Source organism: Argentina anserina, chromosome 6 (assembly GCF_933775445.1).
Source record: "Argentina anserina chromosome 6, drPotAnse1.1, whole genome shotgun sequence".
In the NCBI taxonomy this organism is placed as follows: Eukaryota; Viridiplantae; Streptophyta; class Magnoliopsida; order Rosales; family Rosaceae; genus Argentina; species Argentina anserina.
In genome coordinates, this window is record NC_065877.1 from 7,509,995 (window position 1) to 7,534,982 (window position 24,988).

Genomic DNA, 24,988 nt, shown 5'->3' on the forward strand with positions numbered 1-24,988 from the left:
ACGGAGCCGTAATTGAAATTGGTCTCAGACCCATCGTTGATAGTGAATTGCGAGTTTGAGTACTACATTGGTACAACTCAGAGTAAGAGTATTACATTGGCATTACCATAAAAGTTTGAGAACCGATGGTAAACTTTTTTCAAAAATTATTGTGTCATTAAAAGGAAGAGTGTTAAAAGATGTCTTTGCATAGTATTTTTTAAGTTTCATTTACCACGTTGAGGTCGGCTCTCTGAACGGATGGTTACATTTTTTGTGCGTCTTTCATTATACTGGAAACAGATGCAACAGATGCCATCCTTACGGTTAACACTGCAATCCGCGGTCGAAGGACATTATATCAACTGCAATTAACTGTCCGTATATAAAAAAAAGTATAATAAATTGTTCTGTTCTACACACCAGCTATCAGTATCTACAGGCTCTGGACAACAAAGGAATATTTCAACCAGGGTATACTGAAATCGTACAGGTCTAAACTTGGGAATAACCACTCATGAGTGGGATGTATCTTCGAGTCCAATCAACCACGTGAAAATTGAGTGAAATTCATATGATAACAAGTGGGATTGCATGGAAATGGGCAGTCAATCTGCTTTGCAACATTTCTATTGAAGTACCAATCACCCACAGAATCTGCAATTGTCTGTCAAAGTTCAAATGAGTCAAATAACTTTGCTATAAAAAATGACAAAGCCACCAATTTTCTATGGCAAGAGACAGATTAAAGAGCCATATTTCAATTCTATACAGCTGAAACAGAGTATAGGCTTTCTGTTGCAGCTGATCATCAAAACATGAATACATTAAGTTAAACCACCAGAGATGTATGACATGTATGAAACAAATGAACTGTTGACTGGTTGCAAGTGTTTAGTCCTAATGTTTCCCTGTCAGTATCAAGTTGCTGAACAGATCTCCCATACGAATATATCATAATCATCATCCCCAGAAGTATGGAAGAATACATCTATGATAAGCTTTGTGAGCTAAGCACCTCAGAGGACTGAACAATCACAAGAGGAGGGATGTAACAGATGACTCTTTTAATCTTAATGGAACACGCTCAAGAGATGAAGTACTTCCTGGAACAAAATTCTACTTAAAAAAAACTTTCATCCAGATCCTCACCTTATTGTTTATTCGTGGAGAACTGGGTGAATGCCATGTCTCGGAATACCATGTCTGGCAATGAATAAAACATGAATTTATAAAAATTCCTCCCTCCTTATTTTTTTGGAATTCGTTCAGTGAATTTAGCATAGAATCACGGAAACCTGTATGCAACAAATTGATGAGTTAGTTTGTCACAATAAAGTTTATACCTATTACCTCATCACACAACCATTTACAAGTTCCCAATGCATAGATCCAATCCATCAGTTAAACGTGCATTTGTTACATGGGTTTCAGAAGAGTCTGTCCCACAAAATTCCTTGTTGATTACAATTTGAAAAAGGCTGTTAATTTTGCTTCTTTTTTAATCCACAAAAATGAAAAATCTTGAAATGGGTGGCTGAAAACTTGCAATGAGCCACCGTGTTTTAAATGAATGAGAGCGTAGTCATTTAGGATTGACATATGACCTGCCTGTTCTACATAGTCTCAGGCGGTGGACTTTCAGGCAATATGTGTTGATCATGATATGCATATCCAGTTACCTTGCAGTATTTCAATCTGGCTAGGATTGCAATTATAGATGTTCAGCTTGCACTTTTTCCAGTAGCCATGGGGATCTGATGCTTCAGGTATCAAGATATGTTGTATCTAGTGATAGAAGAATAAAGGATTGAGAATCAAATTTTGATCAAGCAAATCAAAGTTGGGTTCACAGGAAAGTAACCTGCCAAAAATCATAAGCTGGGTTGATGAGGAACACTGGAGTGGTAACGTGTTTAATAACTTCTTCAGGAAAGAGACACTGCCAAACAATTAATGAGATATAACTGCTACATATCAGTTCCATACTCAGCAGAAAAGTAGCGACCTCCAAATTATGATCCGCAAAACATACACCAACCTTAGCTGGTTCCTTTCTTGCAACACAATCCTTGTGCAAGCTTGTTGCTAAATCCTGATCACATGATAAACAATCAAGTGATATCAATAATGAGTGTGCTAAGCCTCAGTTCCCCGTGAAGATACTGTTAAAGGGTATTCTAGAAAAATGAATGAATTACTTTTAATATGTTTCAGAAGCATTATATCAAAGGGGATGAAAAGTCTAATGTCTCTCAAATAAAAACAAGCAGATGCATCTCTCAAAAATTCAAATATAATTTGGCTACTGACGGGCACCAATATTAGCTCCATTAACTGCTTCTAGAGTTATATCATTACACAACCGAGTACCACATGAGATTACACGGGAGTAAAATCAGAACATAACCTGAAGAACCACTACATCACGATAAAAAGTTCTCATGGTCCGATTTTGATTAACATCGTTCCTGAAATTTCCGAAGAAGAATATAAATCAAACTCTATCTAACTCGTTATCTTATATAATCACTAATTCACTATCTTTAGCACAGAATAAATGTTACAGAGGTACACATGCTTAACAATCAGTTTATAAACACATACTTAACTTTGAAAATTTGAAAATTACGGATGTTTCCTGATAGGAAAGCATTTAAACTTGATTGATAAGTTAATAAAGAAGATGGTTTGTGAGAAGTATTCAAAGCATGATAGGTTCCTTAAGATGCAACTAAAAAGAAGAAGAAGAAAACCATATGATCCTACAAGAGTTCAGACAACTGTATTATCGTAGGACTTCATTACTGAACAATTTAGCTAAAAGGTGCTACAGTAGTACACATAAAACATACTCATCAAGGAAAAAACCTGCATCAGCAAGACATTTGACAGTCGAATCCCTGGGTAAAAGACCTCGAAAGTCATCACAGTGTATTAGAGTTGCCAACCCACCGGCAGAGCATCCAGAAAGAAGTGCCTGCGAGATTTATACATATTAACTGAAATGCACCACATATCAATTAAACAACTACATATATCATAGTAAAAACAGAGTACATACCTGTTTCGCCTTGGACAAGCCAATCGACAAGAGCTCATCCATAATTGCTTCCCAGATAAGCTGTCCCCTGAAGAAAAGTTTTGATCCAGTCTACAATCAAAAGAGCAGGCAATGTTACAACTAGCTACTAGCTTACTTCCATAACTTGTCTTCAAATAAATATAAGAACAAATTCCGCGGACAAAAAATCACCGTGGGCTCATTTTTAGGGTGGCCAGCAAAAGAAGCGCCATCGCAGTACCGAATTTTGACTTTGTTCCAATTATAGAAGTCTAGATAATGCTCCACATGTAGAATCAAAACACATCAATTGTCTATAAAACAACTTGTACATTGACACAAATTACAAACTTAAGCTTCCAATTACCAGGATTGTCTGACGGCTGAGAGCTCAAAATCCCGGAAAAGGGAACTCTACGATCCATGTACTTGGAAGAACCTAACGGAGTCCATTTCCGTAAAGAGCATGATTTTATTGTGTTGCACCAGCCTCCGCCCTACATCCATTCACCAATTTTCCCCCTCTTCAAACTCAAATATGTAAATGAAGTGAAAGAAGCTAAATATAAGAACTGTGACTTCAATAAAGAAATAAGATTGAATCAAGACCTCAATGTGAAGCAGCCAATTTTGGGCTCCGGATCCGGAACCCTTTCGGAAATGGTACCCGAGTGCGCTCCCATCTAAGCAAACTGCCATCATCATAGATAAAGACTCGATGAATTAAGAGGTAACAGTTTGAGTGGAGAGAATTGAAATTGAGGTGAGAGGAGATTGAGTACGGGCGCCTCTGCGTTCGGCGTCGTGCAGGAGAGTCAACTCGACCAAATCGGCGGCGGTGGTTGGGTGGAAGGGAGAGATTGGCTCGTCGCGCCAAGAAGAGTTGGAGATGAGAGTGACAAGGAAGAGAATGAGGGTGAAGGCCACGATGGCGATTGCCCAGTCCTTTCTGGCCCACTTTCTCCACCACACTAGGTTGCTCCGGAATCTGAGGTTCGCCGTTGACCCCGCCATCACAGTCAAAACAGTCGCTTCACTTTGAGAGTTCAAGACGACGGCAACGACTGTTTGGCAGGAAAATTAAAACCCATGGGCCTTTATCGGCCTTACTAGTACTTTTGGTGTTCCACGAGATTATAGAGCAATTTGCTTAATACGCACACTTGGTGTTAACCTATGTTTGATCACTTCGATGTTACACAGATTTATTTCCAAGGCATTGAAAATACTAGGTATATCACTTGCGGCACAAACATGTCATTTAATGAAATCGTAGTTTATCTCTGATGAGTCACAGGAATTGAACCAGTTTACAAACCTACAGTCGCCCTTTCCGCTACTCACAAAGTGGCAAATTTATGCAGACCTGAAGTGGCGTTTAGCATCTCCCTATGTCTAGCTACCAAATAAACCTCTGTGTCCCGGGTTCATGGGACCAATGGAATGGACGATATAAGAACATCGCCATTGTGAAGGCGTTGACGGTTGTATACAGAAGCCCCATGATGAGCCAACTTTGGTAATCTTCAATATGAATGTGTAGTATCAAGAAAAAGAATGGGATAGTATAATATCTGAACTCAATCAGTGGCGCTGGGACCAAAACTGCAGCAGTGGCCAAGAAAAATGCCAGCACCCAGATCTTCCTCTGAAACTTCCCTGCCATTATTAAAAAGAAAATGCATACTTAGAGAAGAAACATAACAAGGCGTTGGTGAGGATATGATGACCACAAGCTGATACTAACCCAATCTAGTGATGATGGAAAGCCATGAATAAACATAAAGTGGGACTAGAAGGTACTTCATCCACCAATGAGCTTTGATGATCTTCCGCCATAGATAAAAGGGATAATGCCGATTATCCGCAAGAAGATAGGGATGAGCTATGCTGCAACAGAAAATGAACTACATATGAATAATATAAAAATAGGCTGCAGGAAGTAAAAAAAAATTGCAGGAAAGCTCTTGACATGGGAAAAAATAGTTGACTTTCTTGCAAACCTAAAAACAAACAGATTGAAATTGTTTTATCATATCAGAAGGCTTACTGAATGCCAGTCAATGGTTTAAGTAATCAAGTAAACAATAAAAACTAGGCCTAACCTGAAAAAATGAATGGAGACGAAGCCAGTAACAAGTGCCAAGGAAATTTGAAAGAAACCAAGGGTCTTGTTCTTCCAAATTGACCGGAATAACTCTGCAGTGTGACTGAAACTACAATACGTTGGAGCCATAGCAAAAACAGAAAACATACCAAAATACATTATCTGTGCAAAATGTGGAGAAACTGTGTGAGCTTCTTTCGCACCTGATCAAATGTGGAAACAGTAAGAGACATCAGCAATAAAGGAAAATCCAGTTGCTAAATAATTTAAAACAAGGAAAAAAACACAAAAAGATAGAAACACACCTAGAACGATACTCCCGTTCCAACGGATAAAAGCAACAAAGGCTGCAAATACCATAATAAAAGGACTAAAAGAAACCAAAAACTCCAACTTCATGTGCCACAGTTTTTGAACGATAGCCTTGATTTCATACATAATACCTGGAATATGATACCACTACAAATAAGCACTGAGGAATGGATACATCTATGGAAAGGAATGAACAAGTGGTATAAATAGCAACAATTGGAGTTGATTTATAATAATAGCCGGGTTAACTAATCAACAAAAAATCATGACATATGAAGACAAAACCTGATCTGTAATGTCGAGAAGTAACACTTGAAGCCAGCATTGAATGTATATTAGTATCTGCTGAACTGTTGACCTTCCGCTTTCTCAAGTTTGAGACACTGTTTTTAGGAGTTGGCCGACTACTTTCAACAACTAAGAAGTCAGCGTCATCTACATCTATCTTATCTCTTTGACCAACCAAAGTAATATTTATAACCTCGCTGCAACACACAAAAAGTATCCATACAATATTTGTTTGCCGAATAACTACTGCCAAGGCACCAAGCTGCATGAACAAGAAACGAACTAAAGTCACCATTCAAGTAGAGAAAACATTTAAATGCAACATAATAAGTCCATATATAGGTATGCTTAGTTGTTCAGAATCATATCAATATGTTCAAACAATTATGCATTGACTAATGGAAAAGATTTGAGAGAACGACTTACCAAGGCACTGAGCCAGTATTTCTTCTTCAAACACACAAGATACATAGCAAGCACTGCAGCAAGTGATGCAACATCCGTATAATAGAGAAACGTAAAGAACCAATGCAGAGGATACATAGCTAGAACCACCGAAAAAAGTGTTGCTTTTCTCTCATCAAAATTTGGTCTCAAATGTCTAATTATCTCATACACAAGTAAACTGCAGATTACTGCCAACACACCATTTGAGGAGCGAAGAATCGCAGTGGAGCAGCCTTCAGAAAACGAAGAAGCTGCTTTTAGAAAAGACATGCCTGGAAACAAACAAGCAACATGGACCAGTGAAAGATAGTACCTGCAATAATATCAGGCCACACAATACAACATCATCTCCAGCTCTCAATCGAAACATAACACAACAAACATATCTGCTAAAACTAATCAACGCCCATTTCTTATCTTCCAATTAGAACAATAACAATTTCAAAAGAATGTTAAGAATCATGAAATGGTAGAGAAGAACATACAGGCCAGGAGGAGTAGTGATCATGGGATCCCAGCTTCTGAAATTGCCTCTGCAGTATTGCTGAGCCTGAGGCACATGGAATATTTCATCCTACAGATAATTGGTGCACATAACTTGTCAATAAAATCACACATACCCAAGAATCTAATTGAATCAATAAATAAAAAAGGCCGTTTACCATGTAAGGTTCAGGAACAATGTGATTGACAAGGATTGAGATGGGAATTACCCACAAGCTAACAATCATTGCCACAGCTATCCTACCCATCTTTCTCTGTAAACTGTAATCCCCGGGATCAAATCCTTAAGGCTGCGTTTGGCTCCATGGATTCTGAGCTGATCTGCAGGAGTGAACTGACTTAGGGGAGGGTCCTCCCTCCTTTGACTGCAAGTCGTCAACGTCCGATTTCGTTTACAAGCCCTGTAGACTTCTGCAGTTTCTTTAGAACTAGTATCGACTCTGCGTTCGGGTCGGTGCATTTATATTGGTTGGGCAGCGTAAGGTAAATCAAGGCCTAGTGTGAAGGTCCGCAACTCCTATTAAACTCTTTACAGAGAGTAAAACTATTTCTACTTTTCACTTTCTCTTTCTAATTTGAGTTTTTTTCACCAACAGTCCCTCAACTCTGGTGTACCTACCAATGTGATACCTCAACTCTTAATCGTACCAATGTGATACCCAGACTCTAGTATTGCTATCATTGAAGTACTTCCGTTAGTTTTTTTAAACTTTTCCGTTATCTTGGTGACGTGGCAGGTACGTGAGGCCCACAAAGAGGGTTAAAAGACAAAATTAACCTCATCTGAGATGAGCAATGTTTTTTCCGCCCTTTACCTTGAGAAAGACACCCAACAATTCCAATTTTAGCGCCAATTTTCTCTCTCTACTCCTTAATTTGTGTCTCTTATCTAAACTAAAGAACTACCGCCAACCAGTCGACCACAATCTGATAAAACCCTAGATCAATCTCATTTTCTATTTTTACCCTAGCACTTGTTAAACTAACAGAATAAATATATAAATTTATATGGAACATCTCATTTCCACAATCTCATAAGAATATAAAAACACATAACTTAACGAAATTCAAATACATGTTTAAGTACCATTAGTTGCCACCTTTTATGTTGATCTGCCATGATTTTTGCTTGTAAGAACTAATGGTACATGTAGTTGAATTTCGTTAAGTTATGTGTTTCTATATTCTTATGAGATTGTGGAAATGAGATGTTCCATATAAATTTATATATTTATTCTGTTAGTTTAACAAGTGCTAGGGTAAAAATAGAAAATGAGATTGATCTAGGTTTTATCATATTGTGGTTGACTGGTTGGCGGTAGTTCTTTAGTTTAGATATTAGACACAAATTAAGGAGTATGGAGTGAAAATTGGCGCCAAAATTGGAATTGTTGGGTGTCTTTCTCAAGGTAAAGGGCGGGAAAAACATTGCTCCTCTCAGATGAGGTTAATTTTGTCTTTTAACCCTCTTTGTGGGCCTCACGTACCTGCCACGTCACCAAGATAACGGAAAAGTTGAAAAAAACTGACGGAAGTACTTCAATGATAGCAATACTAGAGTTTGGGTATCACATTGGTACGATTAAGAGTTGAGGTATCACATTGGTAGGTACACCAGAGTTGAGGGACTGTTGGTGAAAAAAACTCTTCTAATTTACATGAGAGTCAAGTTCGCTTGTATGTTAATTGTTTGCTCAATTGTGGTCAATCGAGTCAAAAAAAGAGTCGAGCATACCAAATTGTATTGATAATTTTATACAGCAGTAGAGCACAATCAAGCCCTCGAACTCTGCTAATATTTGCACCCATAATATGACACTGGTAATAAAGACCTTAACCGACCATCGGAACAGTGTTTCACCAGTGATTCAGGCCTTAAACAGGAGTCACATATTCATGATCTGGGGATCCAAGAGTCCCACGCCTCAACCTCGATAGTCTTCGAAGTCCAATGCTCGAGAGTCGAGAATTCTCTTGGAATGAATTTTCAGAATATGAGAAATTAAACATAATGTTATCCTTACAATTCTGTACAGAACTAAAGATTCAATACGTCTTAGCATCCCAGGTTCATCTTTCATCTTCCAGACTCCTACTGATTTATCAATCAAAAGAAGCAACGAAACTGGGCCGGCCAGACAGAGACACAAGCGCAGGTTCATTCAACATGTACCGATGTACATACTGTCTTTCAAGAGCAGTATCAAGTCAGAGTATCCAGCAAAGGCCAACCTGTTTATGCTTAAACTAATAATTTGACAATATCTACCAAATTCTGCATCCTAATAATTAGCTACTTCGTGCGAAAATGCCACTTAAACAATCACTCAAAGATCACAATATACAGGCGAGAATGAAAAGCTTGCTATCGAGTGACCACTTGGAATAAAAGCATCTTAAATGGAATTACAGAATAATCCAGCAGTAAACCTACAAGGTCATAATAGTTCAGACATCAAGGCTAAAGAAAGCAAAGAAAAACGGACAACGAAACCAGAGAACAAGAATGCAAGCAGCATTTTCTTTCCATATAGGGATACTGAAGTCCACCAATCCTTGGTTGTAATCAGAAGCATTTTCTGTGCACAATTGAAGGGCCAGATTCATCATACTCAGCTTTGGCAATCCACATCTGCACAAACGAAATCAGATGTTTTAATAGTTTATTAACAATCTTTATCAAGGGCGGTTGGCACAAAATTACAGAGTCGTGTCACCAAAACAACAAAACAAACCTGTTGGAATGTACTGAGGGATGCTAAGATGGAGCCTCCGATCCACACACTGTACTTTCTTTCTGGTGGAGCAACCACCTTGATCTTCATGCTGCTAGGGGCCAAGGCAGTAATTTCCTTGCTCATTCTGTCAGCAATTCCAGGGAACATGGTGGAACCACCACTGAGTACAATGTTTCCGTACAAGTCCTTCCTGATATCAACATCACACTTCATTATTGAATTATACGTGGTCTCATGGATACCGGCAGCTTCCATTCCAATCATGGATGGCTGGAAGAGGACTTCTGGGCATCTGAAACGCTCAGCTCCAATGGTGATCACCTGACCATCTGGCAATTCATAGCTTTTCTCAACAGAAGAGCTGGTTTTGGCAGTTTCCAATTCTTGTTCGTAATCAAGAGCAATATAAGCCAACTTCTCCTTCATGTCCCTCACAATTTCACGTTCAGCTGTGGTAGTAAATGAGTAACCACGCTCAGTCAAGATTTTCATCAAGGCATCAGTCAAGTCACGACCTGCCAGGTCAAGACGCAGAATGGCATGTGGAAGGGCATACCCCTCATAAATGGGGACTGTGTGACTGACACCGTCACCAGAGTCAAGAACAATACCTGCACAAACACATAGAAACAAGAGACATTATATGATAATCGAAGATGAATTAATTAAGACATTATTAATCAGAGTATTTGATAGATCAAACATCCAATAGTAGCTAGCATTCCTTCACAAGTTATGAACCCGACATTCATTTTCTTAGCTGATGTCGTCTCATCATACAACTACAAAACTAAATTGATTGATTATCTTGTCTCAGTATCATTCTACACAAATTAGGCTGAACCTTCAAATAACCCAGATAAAAGATTTCCACTGACCAATTCAATAAATAGATATGGTGCCAAGTTATTACAATTGAACCGTTAGTTTAGGAGTCACTTTAATTGCCAAATTATATTACTTAAGAATATAGCTAATGCAAAATCTAAACGGACTATGGAACTTACCAGTTGTACGACCACTGGCATAGAGGGAAAGAACGGCCTGGATGGCAACATACATGGCGGGAGCATTGAAGGTCTCAAACATGATCTGGGTCATTTTCTCACGATTCGCCTTAGGATTCAAAGGTGCTTCTGTAAGGAGAATAGGGTGTTCTTCTGGAGCCACACGAAGCTCATTGTAGAAAGTATGATGCCAGATCTTCTCCATGTCATCCCAATTGCTCACAATTCCATGCTCAATTGGGTACTTCAAAGTTAAAATACCACGCTTGGACTGAGCCTCATCCCCAACATACGCATCCTTCTGGCCCATGCCAACCATAACACCAGTATGACGGGGCCGGCCAACAATACTCGGGAACACAGCTCTTGGAGCATCATCTCCTGCAAATCCAGCCTAATAAAGAAACCAGAGTTTCATCAATACAAGTCCATTTGCTAACACCAACAAAACATTACGATTAAAACAGATAAACGAAATGTGGGTACAGAATTCTGTTAGTGCATACCTTGACCATTCCAGTCCCATTATCACAAACAAGGGGCTGAATATCCTCGGTCTCGGCCATCTTCTATACCTGCAAAGCAAACAATCATTCCGTTACCAAAACAAACTTCTAACAGTCATTCATCACATATCAGTAGGCCAATTCTCTCCCACAACCACAAGGATGCAAAACAATCGCTACTTATCACCATTATAGCATTACGAAAAGTCGAAAACCAATCTGAAGCTGACATTATCACACGTCAAATCCAACCTAAAATAATCTCAAGCCAAAATTACAAAGCAAAACTAATCCATACGATTTTCACTCCGGACTACAAAAAAAAAACAAGAATCCAAATCCACAGCAGTTATAAACAACCAGATCAGGAGACGAATCCAGCAAAATAAAAACGAACAGGAACAGCTCAGTACTACGATAATCGAAACCTAATGTGGCAACAATCATCCCGAACGACGAACACTCAAATCAAATCAAGCAAACACATGAAATTCCGAGCACATTATATGAGCTAAATCAGATCGAGACGGCGTAGAGACTCACCTTATCGAAACCCTAGAACGGTGCGGTTCAGGCTGAGCTGCCTGCGTTTAGAGAGAGAGAGAGAGAGAGAGAGAGAGGGTGTAGTGTTGGTTCAAAATGGAAACAGAAAAATTAAAACGGACGAGAAAAACCCAAGGAATAACAAAATGGGCGATCGAAATGAAATTGAAATGCAAAATGGGGAAGTGAATGCCCGAAATGAAATGCGCCTTAAATGCGCTGGAAATTCGGTCTCGCCAAGTATGAGAACTGGATTTACGGTCCAGGCGACGCGTCTGATCGATTTTGGGCCTCTTGTGGATCCAGTTGTCCGGGGTTGCGAGCGAAAATTACGAGTGTGTCCCTTTTCCATTATAATGAATTTTGTTCTTTTTCTTTTTGGCCAATTAATGCATTTTGTTTATTGTTTGAACGTGATGGGAAATATAGGGAAAATGAAGCAAAACTGTGCGGAAAAGACTGATGATCCTTACTCCTTACGTTAGCTCAAATGATGATAAGGAACTAGGTGCAACTAGGTGTTGGATAGTCATATGGAGTAACTTTTATTATCGGCTCTCATGAGTGTGTTATTCCTTATACTATTTTTCGGAGCTATTAAATTGATTGACTTCGTACCGCAAAAAAAATGATGATAAAGAAAGTTTGATTTTCTCTAATAAAAAAATGCTACTTCTCACGATTCAAGTGATGATAAGAGGAGTTTGATTATTCTCTAATAAAAATATACAATTCAATTCAGGAGTTTCAAGCTATACTACTATCTTGATTCACATAGTAACTTTTAATATATATGTTTAGAAGAAAATTACATAAGTTGATTAGAACTGCTCAATAATTCAAGCTTAATTAACAAAGTAAATTTCAACTACTTTCTGGTCGGAACAAATTGTGTTAAGGTGTTAAGGCTATTTATTTGGTTGCACGAGTAGCTATGTAATCGTTGGAGTCGATTTTAGTATATTAGTTAGTTTTTTGAGTCCTTTGTGTTGAGTGTGGTACTCTTCCGAATCAAAATGTTTTTTTGTGGATGAAGACACTATTATGTGCTCCTTGGTATAGTATTACACCGTATTGATTTGTAGTTGATCAAAAATTTAAACATAATTAACAATGTTTCCATAGCGCTGACTTCACACAATATCAAAGTCATTAGCTGACCTTCAAAATGAGGGTATTAGTCGGTAACATTAATCTATAAACACTACAAAAAACATGAGCAAAGAGTTATATTAAAAATCTATATTTGTGGGGTTTTGTGGGATTTCGGGGGTTGGTCACACCATCAACACTCGCATTTGAGCCACAATTCATTTGTGTTTGATAGAAGGATATAATACGACGTTCTTAATATGTTATCTCTCTCATTTAGTTTAGTTATTCTCTTAATAATGTCCATTTTAACTTAGTTTATTGTTTTAGGTACTTTGGAGCAAAATAAGAGGAATATGTGTTTAAATAAGTAAAAGGAGCCATAAAACCCGAAATCAGGATTCTATTTCTGTATAACAGTCAACTTCGACGGATCATAGTAGGAAATGTATTTGGAGGAAAACTATGAGTAATATATCGATGAAAATCCCTATGAGTCTACTTTTCAGAGCCATTGAAATCACAGTAAGATCAATTTTCTGGAGCAAGTTATGCTCGATTTACTGAGAAGATGTCAAATTGTCCGAGAATGAGGAGAGAAAGCAATTCTAGTCAAGAAAGGAAAGGAGGTGGCCACGAATTGGACTTCTACTATTATGGACAGTTATTTCAAGCCTTTTGATCGCTTTAGCATCATCTCAAAGAAGGGTCAAGATTAGTACAACTTTATAGGGTTTTTTCCCTATATATATAGGAGACTTAATTAAGAAGTTGGGTACCTCCTTCTTGCTGCACCAGTTCTCCATTTTTCTTTCTCCTCAGCCATTGCCCTCTTGTGTAATCTTAGTAGTTGTGCTCGGAGTTTCGACAAACTAAAAGTGTAACTCTATGAATTTTTCTTTTTGTTTTAATTCAATCTTTATGTCTTTCATCATCTTATTCTTCGTCCTTCTGTTTTGTTTATTAGTGTGTGTGTGTGTGTGTGTGTGTGTTTTATTGTTCTTACGTTATCATATGATGTTCTAGTTATTTGATTCATGCTTGTTTATTAGTTTTAAATCTATGATTCTTGTTCTTCATTCATATGTAACTTGTTTGTGTTTGGATTGTGTTAGTTAACATAAGTGGGTAAGGGAATTATAGATTGCATGTTAATATAGGGTATTGGGCTGTGTCGGCTATACTTTTATATTAATATGTTTGACTTAATTATATTCTTCATGCTTAATAAATGAAATTACTTGGTTTCGTCGACTATTTTTATATGAAATATCATTTATATCTTGACTACGTTGGCTGATATTTATGAGAGTTTAGAAGGATTTAAATATATAATACTTGGTTGCGTTGATTGTTGTTATTTAAGGGGTTGATTTAACGTTAAACTTGCATGCTTTTAGGTTGCTAGGATTGAGATAGCGTAATTTTATTTCATGTTTATATGTGTGTGTGTGTGCAGTAATGATGGTCACTTGTACATAGTTATATTTTGTTTTCATTGGAATTTAGAAACAAATTCATCTCTCAACCCAGTTTATCTCATGTCAAATATGTTAATATCAGTAAATAGTCATTCTTTTCTAACGCATTATTTTGTAGAGTCCTTATAAAATAACGATAACCCTTACTATCAAATATACTATCTTCTATTGTTCTACAAGGTTTAATTGATGACCGTAAAAACGCTACATTAATGCTCTTTGCTTGTGTTTTTTGTAGTGAAATATTGAGATAAATCACTGAAGTTCAGCTGAGTTTTTTTAGAAATGTCATGTTATTATATGTTTTATACTGAATGTGTCTTCGATCAGTTAAAACATATGTACGCTTGGTAAAACATTTAGACATTGATCGAGACACGTAAAAAATTCTTGAGACTCTTAATATTGTAGTGAATGTGTCCTTAATTTGTACCGTCAACGCCATCTTGAGTTCTTGACAACCCGCGGCTAGTAAATGTTAATGTATTTGTTCAATACTCTACTCTAGACTTTTGTATAGTATATGCATAATAATCATGCATGTTGAACTTGTTTTGTGTTTTTCTTTTTCATTGCATAGATAATTATGATAATCAGTTGATGAATCCATAAGAAGCAAATATGCCGACCACCCTGAGTTAACTCAGATCTCAGGTGGTCGGCAAGTTTGAATTATTATTATTTTCTGAATTTAAAACCCAATTGAATTATTAAAACAAAAATTAGCCTCATTAAAACCTAGATGAGCAGTTGCGGAACTCTACCCTTCTCTCTTGTCTCGTCGTCAATGTACCAACACAATGAGAAGCAACATCTTGGCCAGTGATCAGTCTTTCATTCTCAATGAATTGAAATGCAAGCTGCTGAGGGTTGTTTAATTGGTTTGTTGATTGAGGTGGCATTGTGGTTGAGGTGGGATGTGGTAACACGAAATTTCGAAGTCAGAGACATGGTTTCAGGGAAGGGTCTTTATTGGCAATATCTTGATATAAAGATCTGTTTAATCTGTGAAGCTATGGTGTCATGGACTCATGGTGTGGCTTCTACAATTTGGTTTAGTTCGAGTTTTTTTTTTCTCCTTGAATTAGAAAAATGTATGAGAATCAAATTATGAAGTGGGGCTCGTGAATTGTGTGAAGCGTGAACAATATTTTTCAGGATAAGGTTTATTGAATAAGAACGATGGAGCTCCTCCCATGGTGGATAGTGAGTTTTACCAATGTGAAAAACCCAGAATGAGTTAAGTTTATTTCTTGTTTTCAAAAATAAATGAGTTATTATTTATATAATATATAATGATAGTTAACTAGTGTTGAACTATAGTTAAATAAAGAGACGCATGTTATTAATTTGTAACGTGGGCATGAGTTGAGTAAATTTAAGGTGTTCCGCAAATTTACTTTTTCGATATTGGTTTTATGCAACCTATTAATCATTCGTAATGGTGTACCCGAGGCAAGTTATGATAAACAATGATAAGATATATATTTGTCTTCTACATCACCAGTTCACCGATTCGATCATCATCAAAACAAAACAAAGCTCTATCCACCAGGGCAAGTTTAAGGATTAAAAAAGCGTAAGATTTGCATTCGATTACATTTGTTTGTTCAAGATCTAGATCCAAGAACTGCATAAGAATCATGATCTATAATGAAAATCTCGTGTGGGCTGGCTTGAGTCACTGAAGAAGTGAGACATAAGATAGTGGGCAATGCCAATGAGCCTTCCATCGTACTCAAAGAAAGAAAAGCTTCTTCTTTCTGCAGATGAGTACAGGGCATCTTGCTAAAGTTGGCAATGGATGATACAGTTCAATTAAAGGTGTAATGCAATGTTTATAACTATACATATGGTCCCAGATTTCTTCTCGCTACTAGATTCATCACGTGGATGGTTCATGATTGAGAATTAGCTAGGCAAGTGGCTGGCTACGACTAAGGTACTGAACTACTGAGATAGATAGATAGATAGATAGATAGATAGATAGATAGATAGATAGATAGTGAGTTCTAAGTTCTAACGTGAGAAGGTGAAAGAGTACTTGTGAGAACTGAACTACTGATGCAACCATGTAAACATCTAAAAGTGAGGCTCATCAATGATGATATATAGCTAGGATCTCGAATTGACAATACTTTAATTTCTACAAAAAATAGCATATGTGTATTGTTACCAGGTTTAGTTGTTTTTTCTTCGAAATTTTTTGAGACATTCATCAAACGTATGATCATATATATTACATATATATGAACTTACATGGATATTGACCGCAAATTAATTAAGCGCAATGCATGTAGAATTGTAGATCCATATATGAAGCTAATTAATTGATCGATGGATTAAGTAATACTTCTATACATTGTTAACCTTGGATAATTGGATTGATCTCCCCAGCAAACTAGCTCCTGTCCTTCTTCAACTCAAGCAGCCAGCAGTGATGCAATCTCTCTTAAAAAGGGAAAAACATTTCTTTCCTAATTCAGATACCTTGCATTAGATCCGCGATAACAAATTAATCACTAGCTCTGCTAGTAGGATCAATCCGGCCTACACTTAACAGTTTGATCCACTGACTCAGATAAGCATTAAGAGCAAAGAATAGTTGAGTCCTCAATTTCTCCGGCTAAAGATTCATGGCTAGGTATGTTCTGGGTAGGGCTCTTATGTTATCAGTGTGAGCAGTGCAGGCAGAAAATGAAAATCTAAACGTGCAGAGTCCAATGAAGATTTCTGGGGTTTGGTTTTAGACAAGGCAGGGGTGCATGTTGTGCGTTGAATCTGGAGCAAGTCGAAGGAAGGAAGATGACTGATTGATTGTGTTGCACGAAATATGATGGTTGGCCGAATCATTCATATATATCAGCTAGCAGACTTTACAATATATGAGGTTGTTTCATCAGCACCCACTGTTGTAATTTTATTTTTCTTTTGCTTTGTACGTTACTCTACCTCTCATTATTACCTCCCATGGTTGTGATCAATATGATCTTCTCTCTTTTCTTTCAAGTTTCAATTCTTCTAATCCGAACAAGTAGTAGTGTAGTACTGGATCAATTATCAGGGAGTTGTATATAGTTGTTCAAGAATTATAAGTTTGTATATGTCCTTATATGCGTGTCATATATCATAATTCTTATAAATTAAAGACTTATATAAAATTCATCTATACTGAGCGATTTAGTCAACATTTTATGAAGTAAATATCTTGTTTTTAAGAATTTAAGAGAGTATGGAAATTTGTGAAACTGTAAGACTTGCTATTCTAAATATGACTGCAAAGTACGGCAACCATATAATTCCAACACCATTAAAGTTTTTAACTATCTCGCAAGATTAAGATCAACTTCAGAGAGATCGATCAAGAGAATAATCTGCTCACCCGTGTACCTATATATACCAATGCAACTGTAAAGTACTGTACTATGTTCAATATTCCACTCCAATCACATATCCAATAGGAACCAAATTGATTGATAAATTATACTGAAGTTGTATAGAGACCAAATTGCAAAAATAAAATTACCAGAGCGTGTTCTTCACGTACCCGAAGGAGCGTGAGTGGAGGAACTCCTTCATTACAATTTGATTATGAAAACCATAGCTTTACACTCAAAGCGCGCGTTATGCCGCGATTAGTATCTTCTCGTGGAAATATCATATCGCGATCGAGTGAGTTGGTTGAAACTTGAACCGGAAGGATTACCGAATCGCTCTGCTTTTTCACTAAACCGCTGAATGTTACCAAATCCTAACCTCTCTTGTCCTTCAGCTGGGAAGAATCCCCTTTCAGCTGGGAAGAATCCTAGGTTACAAATGAGTATGTTCCTCCAGCTCCGGTAGAACTCATCAGGAATCCAATACAAATAATTAATCATGATGTACGTACTAACTTCTCAGTGTGTTGAATCCATCCACACTTTAACCATATTTCATGTACGTAGCCGAGGGATACGCACAGGCATGGAACCAGGATTCAAAAGTGAGAGGGGCTAAATTTATCTTAAGTATTACAAGAAAACCATATATCCTTAAACTACTTAAATTGTGCTCTTCGGTTACCTAATGCATAAAACTCATCTATAACCGAATTTAAATCAATAAAATCAACAATTTCTCTCTTAATATGAACTATCATTAAATTTGCAAGAAAATCATCACTCATCTTGCTTTAAAGTCAGTTCTCAATGAGCTTCATTGCTGAGAATGCTCTCTGTTGTAGCTGTAGAAACATGAAGAGTCATCACAAGACGAAATATTCTCTCAATCAACAAGAATGGTGTCCTTGTTTTAACAAACTCTTGACATAACTCATAAATGGTACATAAATCTTGAAAATTTTGCAAGTTCAGAGAATTGGTACTCAAAGTGCTCCAACTGGTCTCTTAGATCATTCACATCAGGCATATCATGAGGATAAAACTTCTTAGCCAAACAACATATTTTGTCAATGTCAAATAATTGAAAATCAAATCTAGGATTCAATGCAGAACTAAGAATCAAGAGCTACCTTGTTTGCTTATTGAATCTAATATTTAGTTTCGTTAATTGAAAATCAATTACAACATTGAATCTTTCAACACGATAATAATGCTCAATATTAACACAATTTTGTTGTTGACATAGACGATTCGTACCTACCATATGATGAGCACTAAAATCTGGAGTACCAATGGTATGTGTGTCACAAAACGATACAACACTAGCAAAGAAATTAGCCCAACCATCTTGTCTCAACTTTTGAAGACGACCATTTGTACTAGCAACCAGATTCATAGCAGTTATTATTTCTTGAGACTGTTCTTGCAAAGACTTACAAAGAGCATTTGTGATTCTCATAGTTTTATCCAACAACAATAGGCAAAACACAAAATCAAATGATCTTAGAGCTGTATAAGCACCCAAAGCTTGTCCGTGTATTTTTCTATTGAGTCCATTATCCTTCATATTTTTCAAAATTGAACTAGTTGAGTTAAATAATTTCATCAAATTTTTGTAGATTAATACCTTAAACTCCACCGAATAGCTCCAGTTCTTTGCAAATTGCATGTTTGATTAGCTCTCCTTGTTGTTTCAAGTTCCCCAATAGCAATTTGTTCCACAACTTCAATTTCTTGAGTAGATTTCAACTCATAAACATGCTTAGCAGATGAGTCTACAACATTAATAATGCTAGTAAGCATTTGAAAGAATAAAAATACAACTGTCACATCTTTTGTCATAGTATTTAAAGCTAGTTGTAGGTGATGTGCAAAAACAATGTACATAATATGTATATGGACACTTCTGCAAAAATAAAGCTTGCAATCCATTTCACTCACCACGCATGTTACTAGCACCATCATATCCTTGGCCAAGCAAATTTTCAACTTGAAGATTATATTTAGTAAGGACACTATCAGTATTACTCTTAAAAGCTACAACACAAGTATCACTAACACTTACCACATGGAAGAATCGTTCACGATCAAACCCATGAGAATCAACAAATCATAAGATAATTGTCATTTGTTCCTTATTAGATTCATCAACTGCTTCATCAACAAGTAGACAAAACTTAGTCTCCCCAATCTCTATGCGAATTTTTCTTCTAACTCTATTGGTAAAAATACTTAGAATTTCTTTTTGAACTTTTGGTGAAGTATAAGTAGCATTTCGAAGGGTATTTTCTAAGGTCACCTTTGCAACTTCCTCACTTATTCTCCTATAGGAATCCACTATCTAAACAATGACTGCATGTTACTGCTATTAAAAAGAAAGCATGGCAAACAAAATGCTTTGTCATACGCATCAGAGTACTCAAGCCAAGGATATTTGTCAAACCATTTAGTATTAAATCTGCGATCTTGAACCCCACAACCATGCATTGGATACTCTTCTAATTTTGGTTGATATGGACCAGAAAATGTATATTTACTTCGAACCTCATCTCGGTCGTTAATTGAATATGACAAGATAGAATGGCGCTTTTCCGGATCACGGTCAATGTGATTAACATCAAATTCATGAGACTGCACTCTCACAAAACTAGAAGATTCAGGGACTTCATGCTGAACCAAACATGGAATATCATCAATAACAACATCACTATTTTGAAAGTATGATTTTACTTTCCTTTGTATTTTGTGTGGCTTAGGATTTTGAGTTTGATCTGACATTAAACAACACCTAAAAACAAAACAAAGAAGCACAAATATTATCAATTTCACCACTAACCCACTACTAATATGCAATAAACTAAGCAATCTAATCTAAATTATAAAGAATTCATCTCTCAAACAAAAACACAATAAAGAAATTACTACTGTCTTGGGCAATTGGGAACTACATATTAATAATAAAAATAAATAACATTCTCTAGGATCAATGAATTTGATTACCCAAATAAACAAATTCCCAAATTTGATCTAATTTCGTCAAATAAATTTCATCTTAAAAGAAAAAATTAAGTGCAATACCTTGAATAAGCTAGTTGGGAGAACTAGAAGAAGATCTGAAGATGTTGAGGAGTGAGGACTTGACTCTTGAGAGAAGAGAATGGCAGATCGGCAGTCGCAGTCTCGTAGAAAAATGAGAGAATAAGGGATGAGAGTCTAAGAGAAGAGAATAAAAGAGAATAGAGGAATGCTTAATTAAATGAGTTTCTACACTCACGTCGTTTATCAATTATCATTAATTCATTCATTCATTGTTGTTTTTTTTAACACAGGCTAACAACACAAAATGAACTTATATATATACATGAAATTTTTTTTCCCCAAAATTTGAGGGGGCTGCAACACACCTCAGCCCCTCTTTGAGTATGTGCCTGGATACACATTGATCGAGGTATCACCGAGTTCTTTCGATTCGTTACGTCTCACTAGTGTTTCACGTCTTCTAATTTTCTTTCTAGTTACATGTTTGAGACACCACGTACTTTTATTCGGAAGCGAGCAATAATATTAGTATATTACATTGAATGATCGAGTCATTTACATAGTGCGATAATGTATACAGGTACGTGTACGCAATTACTAGGGACGATACATGAAAGAGTAGAGGCAAACATCTAGATTCAAATAGTCAACAGCATGCATGCAATTATGTTCAAGGTATGAAGTGCATAAAAGCCCGATAAGCTTAACATATATGCATGGAATATACGAGTTATGCTCTAAATATTCAATTAAGATACTTGTGTTGTAAATATGGCTATTCATGTCATAGACGTTATAGACATTATAGACCTTACAACATATTCATTGTGTTAATCATCCATTATTTCTATTTTGTAACAATCCTTATGTTTAATGTACCTACTTAATTGTTGCCTTATGTATCCATGATGTACTCCTATATAAACCTCATGGATGAGATGAATAAGAGACCTCTCCACTTTGTCTATGCCAAAGTTCTTTTTCTTTCCCTCTACTTCAAATGGATACTTCGTTTACAAATGTTATCATCGATATTTGTGAATGACGCGTTATATGTTTTACTCTTGCTCTCCACACACAACTACCATGCTAAGTGAACCTTAGTGCGCGCCTTGAATCCACCTTGAACGAATGATGTATGTTTCTCATATGTGCGTAAGCTCAATGACGAATATTAATGATGTTTCATGGATAACTCTACGAGACTAGCTAAGATTTGAATTTGAATTTGAATATTTTGTTGCTTACCCATTAATGGATAGTGTGTATCATTTGTCAATGACTAAAGTAGTAGAGATAAATTGGGATTTGTTGTAGGAAAAATGTAATTAGGTCTACTCATTTCATTGATAATCTCCTTTATATAGGGGTCATGATTACAATAGAAGTAAATGGTAATTAAGGCTACATAATTGTTGATTGACCCGTTACATCCGTTGATCATAAACGTTATTAACTCATTTCGTTATTTACTTCAACGAAGACACACTAATGATGTTTTTCCTTCAACACTCCCCATTGTGCCGAGTTAAAGATATAATGGTGCATAGGATGTTGTATCATTAAAAACCTTGCCAAGTAATAAAACTCAGTGGGAGAAAATAAAACTTTGGTCAAAGAGGAAAATAACACAACACACTTATTACATTTAAGATTAGCATATATGTGCTAGACTCCCCCTGATGTCTGCACCTCCCCTTGATATTTATATTAATTATGGGAGCTTTGATAACTTTTGCACATTTACTTTAAGCAAATCTGGCGACAACGTGGATAGTGTTCACTCTCACCATGTCATTTTCTCTTTTCTATATGAGGAATAAATAAACTAAACATTTAGGTATTGTTGTTGCGCGGGCGCGGAGCTATTCAATGAATGAGATGTCAAATTTTGCATGTTGTGTTAAGTACAAATATGCGTCTTTGCACTTAAATATGGAATCTCATTTCCCAACACTTATTCGTCATATTTCATTTAGACGAAAAAAGATTTTTCTCTAAAGACTTTGACTGATCATGGGATTATAGAAGCCTCACTTTTAACTTTTAGAGTGTCAAAAGCCGATTGATAATTAATCATCAATATTACAATCCTCGAGATCCATTTCGAGACTATGTCTTCTCAAATATCTTTTTCATTCTCGACTTAAGATTTGCAATAGTGACATCTTTTTAGTTCATCAAAAGTCGGTGCAAATCCATATTGAATACGTAATGACATAATTCATCTGATCCCTATTCCAAATCAAGTATTTACTTCGTGAACGTTTCAATTTCCTTTGTAGTACTATGTGGTCTAAAGCCACTTCTTGAGTGAATGAAGTATGTTCTAGGACTTTCATATATATATATATATATATATATATATATATATATATATATATTAATTTCAATTCTCATAGAGATATCTTATTGCCACGTACATTCATAAGCTACATTTGTCAGTTTTTCAGAAACTACCAAACTGATAAGGTAGTGGAGTGCAATGACATCTATTACGAGAATATTTCGTTATGGTCCATTATAAATGAATATATTCTCATAGTCGATTCCAGTGCGTTAGTGAGAGACCTTGCGTCATAATGTGAGTTTAAACTCTTTTTCTCATTACGCATCCTAACAAAGACATATGATAGGGTTTACACTTGTAGTGCCGGCTTCACTTACCCAAATATCTATCTCTTTGTTAGTAAACCTTAGTTCATGCTGGATCACTTCTTTCCATTAGGCCAAAATTACTACGTTGGTATTTCTCAACGAAATATGTTTCGATATCAAGACTCAATATCCTACGTCCTCATATGGTTTACTTGTAGAGATCTCTATATTTTCAAGGATTTTTTCTAACATCTGAGGTGTTCCCAGTGATAACCAAAATTCAGGAATTCTCATGAGGCAGATTTGAGATTATGGATCCATGGATCCAATTGTGCCAAACTCGCTTTCTTCCTTTGATTGAGTATATATCGAACATAAGGTGGTCTCCTTCTCTTCCTTAGAGAGCCATGGCCTGTGACACCATTTTATGTCACTTTATGGTGTCACCATGCCACCATCTATGGTGGTGACGCAATGCGCAATTCCTCTTGGGTGGCCTCATGTTCTCTTCTTAGGACATTGAACCTTGCAAGCATATTTACAACTAATATATGTGATCTCATCACTTTGTGAAATAGTGGGGATGAAGATGAGATATAGTGGGGACAAATCACGACAATTCATGTCGCTTCACTTTGAACATTCTTTGTTTTTATCTCTCCCTAACAATGTGAAAATTGTCTCATCAAAATGATATTCCTCATATCTAGTGGAAAAAGAGATCACTTGTCAAGGTTTCAATATGGCGGACTATTAGAAAACTCATTTCCAATAAAAACATTTATTCATATAAATTGGCTCCACCATTATACGATGTGGCGTCACAATTTGGCCCGTAAATTAATCTAGTTAAGTTCAATCCTGGCGAGCTCAAGGATTTCGACATTCGATGTCATGGATTTCATTCTTTTTACAATGATGATGGTGATGGTGGGGTAGTAGTGAATAAGAGGTTGTGTATGCAAAAATTATATTACCCTAAACGGATATTTTAGTGTGCATTACCACTATTAAGACTATTACCGTAGTCATTTTTTGTGAGACCAAATGAGTTTGTAATTAGCATAATCAACATTAGTTTGAGTAGTGCATAGTGTGATGACACGTGACTAACGTGTCGACACATCAACCAACACCATAAAATATTTAAAGTGTCCGTAAGTTGGTTGAAATAATCTATATAATTTTTGTTGGATTAACATAATGAGAATACATGTGTCTTTTGCATAGGATGGTCTCAATCCTAATTTCTTTAAGTGATAAGTTTTGAATGATTAGCTTTACACAGGTAATTACAATGAACATAAAAACATAATATAGACTTAGTGCATATAAGTGTGCATTAAACATTTCACAGTTGAACTTGAGGGGGGCGACGAAATATGAAAATAAAATCACATCTTCAATCCCACTATAAAATTATATTTTAAGGATTTTTACAGTTTTTTGTTTGTTTTGTTCTTGCTTCTATTTATTTAAAACATAAATGTCCGTATGTAATTCCTTAAATATACATACGCACATATCACGACATGGGTATCCCAGTGAATTGTGTCAAACCCCAAATATGTCAAAATCCTGAAGGTCAATTTCTTTTGATATTGTTGGATTCATTTAGCAACATATAACAGCTAGATAGACATAAAAACTTCTCTATTACTCGGTTACATCCGCAGTCATTAGAGATAAGGCAAATGAAGTCAATTGTAATCACACTAATTCTTTTCACATGAAATAGTCGTTGACATAAATATTTAAAATGTATTAGGGTTCAATTGTCTCTTGTTGGCTCTTGTTACATAAAATGTCAATGATGTATATAGTTAAGACATAAAAATAGAATATAAACCCAAATTTTTAGAGTAATTTGATATAATTGCAAAACGATACTTCTATCCCATAA

At 36.2% G+C, this 24,988-nt stretch overlaps 3 protein-coding genes across 3 annotated transcripts; all 3 read right to left on the reverse strand.

Moving 5' to 3' along the window:
• Positions 1–349: 349 nt before the first annotated feature.
• LOC126798423 (pectin acetylesterase 5-like) lies at positions 350–4,173 on the reverse strand. The gene is made up of 12 exons (XM_050525385.1): positions 3,826–4,173; positions 3,653–3,735; positions 3,411–3,540; positions 3,236–3,315; positions 3,044–3,133; positions 2,835–2,959; positions 2,390–2,450; positions 2,021–2,074; positions 1,844–1,921; positions 1,662–1,767; positions 1,132–1,277; positions 350–646 (listed from the first exon to the last, which is right to left on the reverse strand). The coding sequence occupies exons 1-12, from the start codon at positions 4,055–4,057 to the stop codon at positions 524–526; spliced, it is 1,308 nt and encodes a 435-aa protein (XP_050381342.1). The 5' UTR covers positions 4,058–4,173; the 3' UTR covers positions 350–523.
• Positions 4,174–4,293: 120 nt separating this feature from the next.
• LOC126798421 (dol-P-Glc:Glc(2)Man(9)GlcNAc(2)-PP-Dol alpha-1,2-glucosyltransferase) lies at positions 4,294–7,134 on the reverse strand. Its single transcript, XM_050525384.1, has 8 exons — positions 6,860–7,134; positions 6,683–6,771; positions 6,177–6,510; positions 5,748–6,012; positions 5,456–5,593; positions 5,149–5,353; positions 4,791–4,933; positions 4,294–4,702 (listed from the first exon to the last, which is right to left on the reverse strand). The coding sequence occupies exons 1-8, from the start codon at positions 6,947–6,949 to the stop codon at positions 4,443–4,445; spliced, it is 1,524 nt and encodes a 507-aa protein (XP_050381341.1). The 5' UTR covers positions 6,950–7,134; the 3' UTR covers positions 4,294–4,442.
• Positions 7,135–9,043: 1,909 nt separating this feature from the next.
• On the reverse strand, positions 9,044–11,646 carry LOC126800949 (actin). The gene is made up of 5 exons (XM_050528381.1): positions 11,496–11,646; positions 10,953–11,021; positions 10,447–10,840; positions 9,437–10,050; positions 9,044–9,333 (listed from the first exon to the last, which is right to left on the reverse strand). The coding sequence occupies exons 2-5, from the start codon at positions 11,010–11,012 to the stop codon at positions 9,268–9,270; spliced, it is 1,134 nt and encodes a 377-aa protein (XP_050384338.1). The 5' UTR covers positions 11,013–11,021; positions 11,496–11,646; the 3' UTR covers positions 9,044–9,267.
• Positions 11,647–24,988: the final 13,342 nt, after the last annotated feature.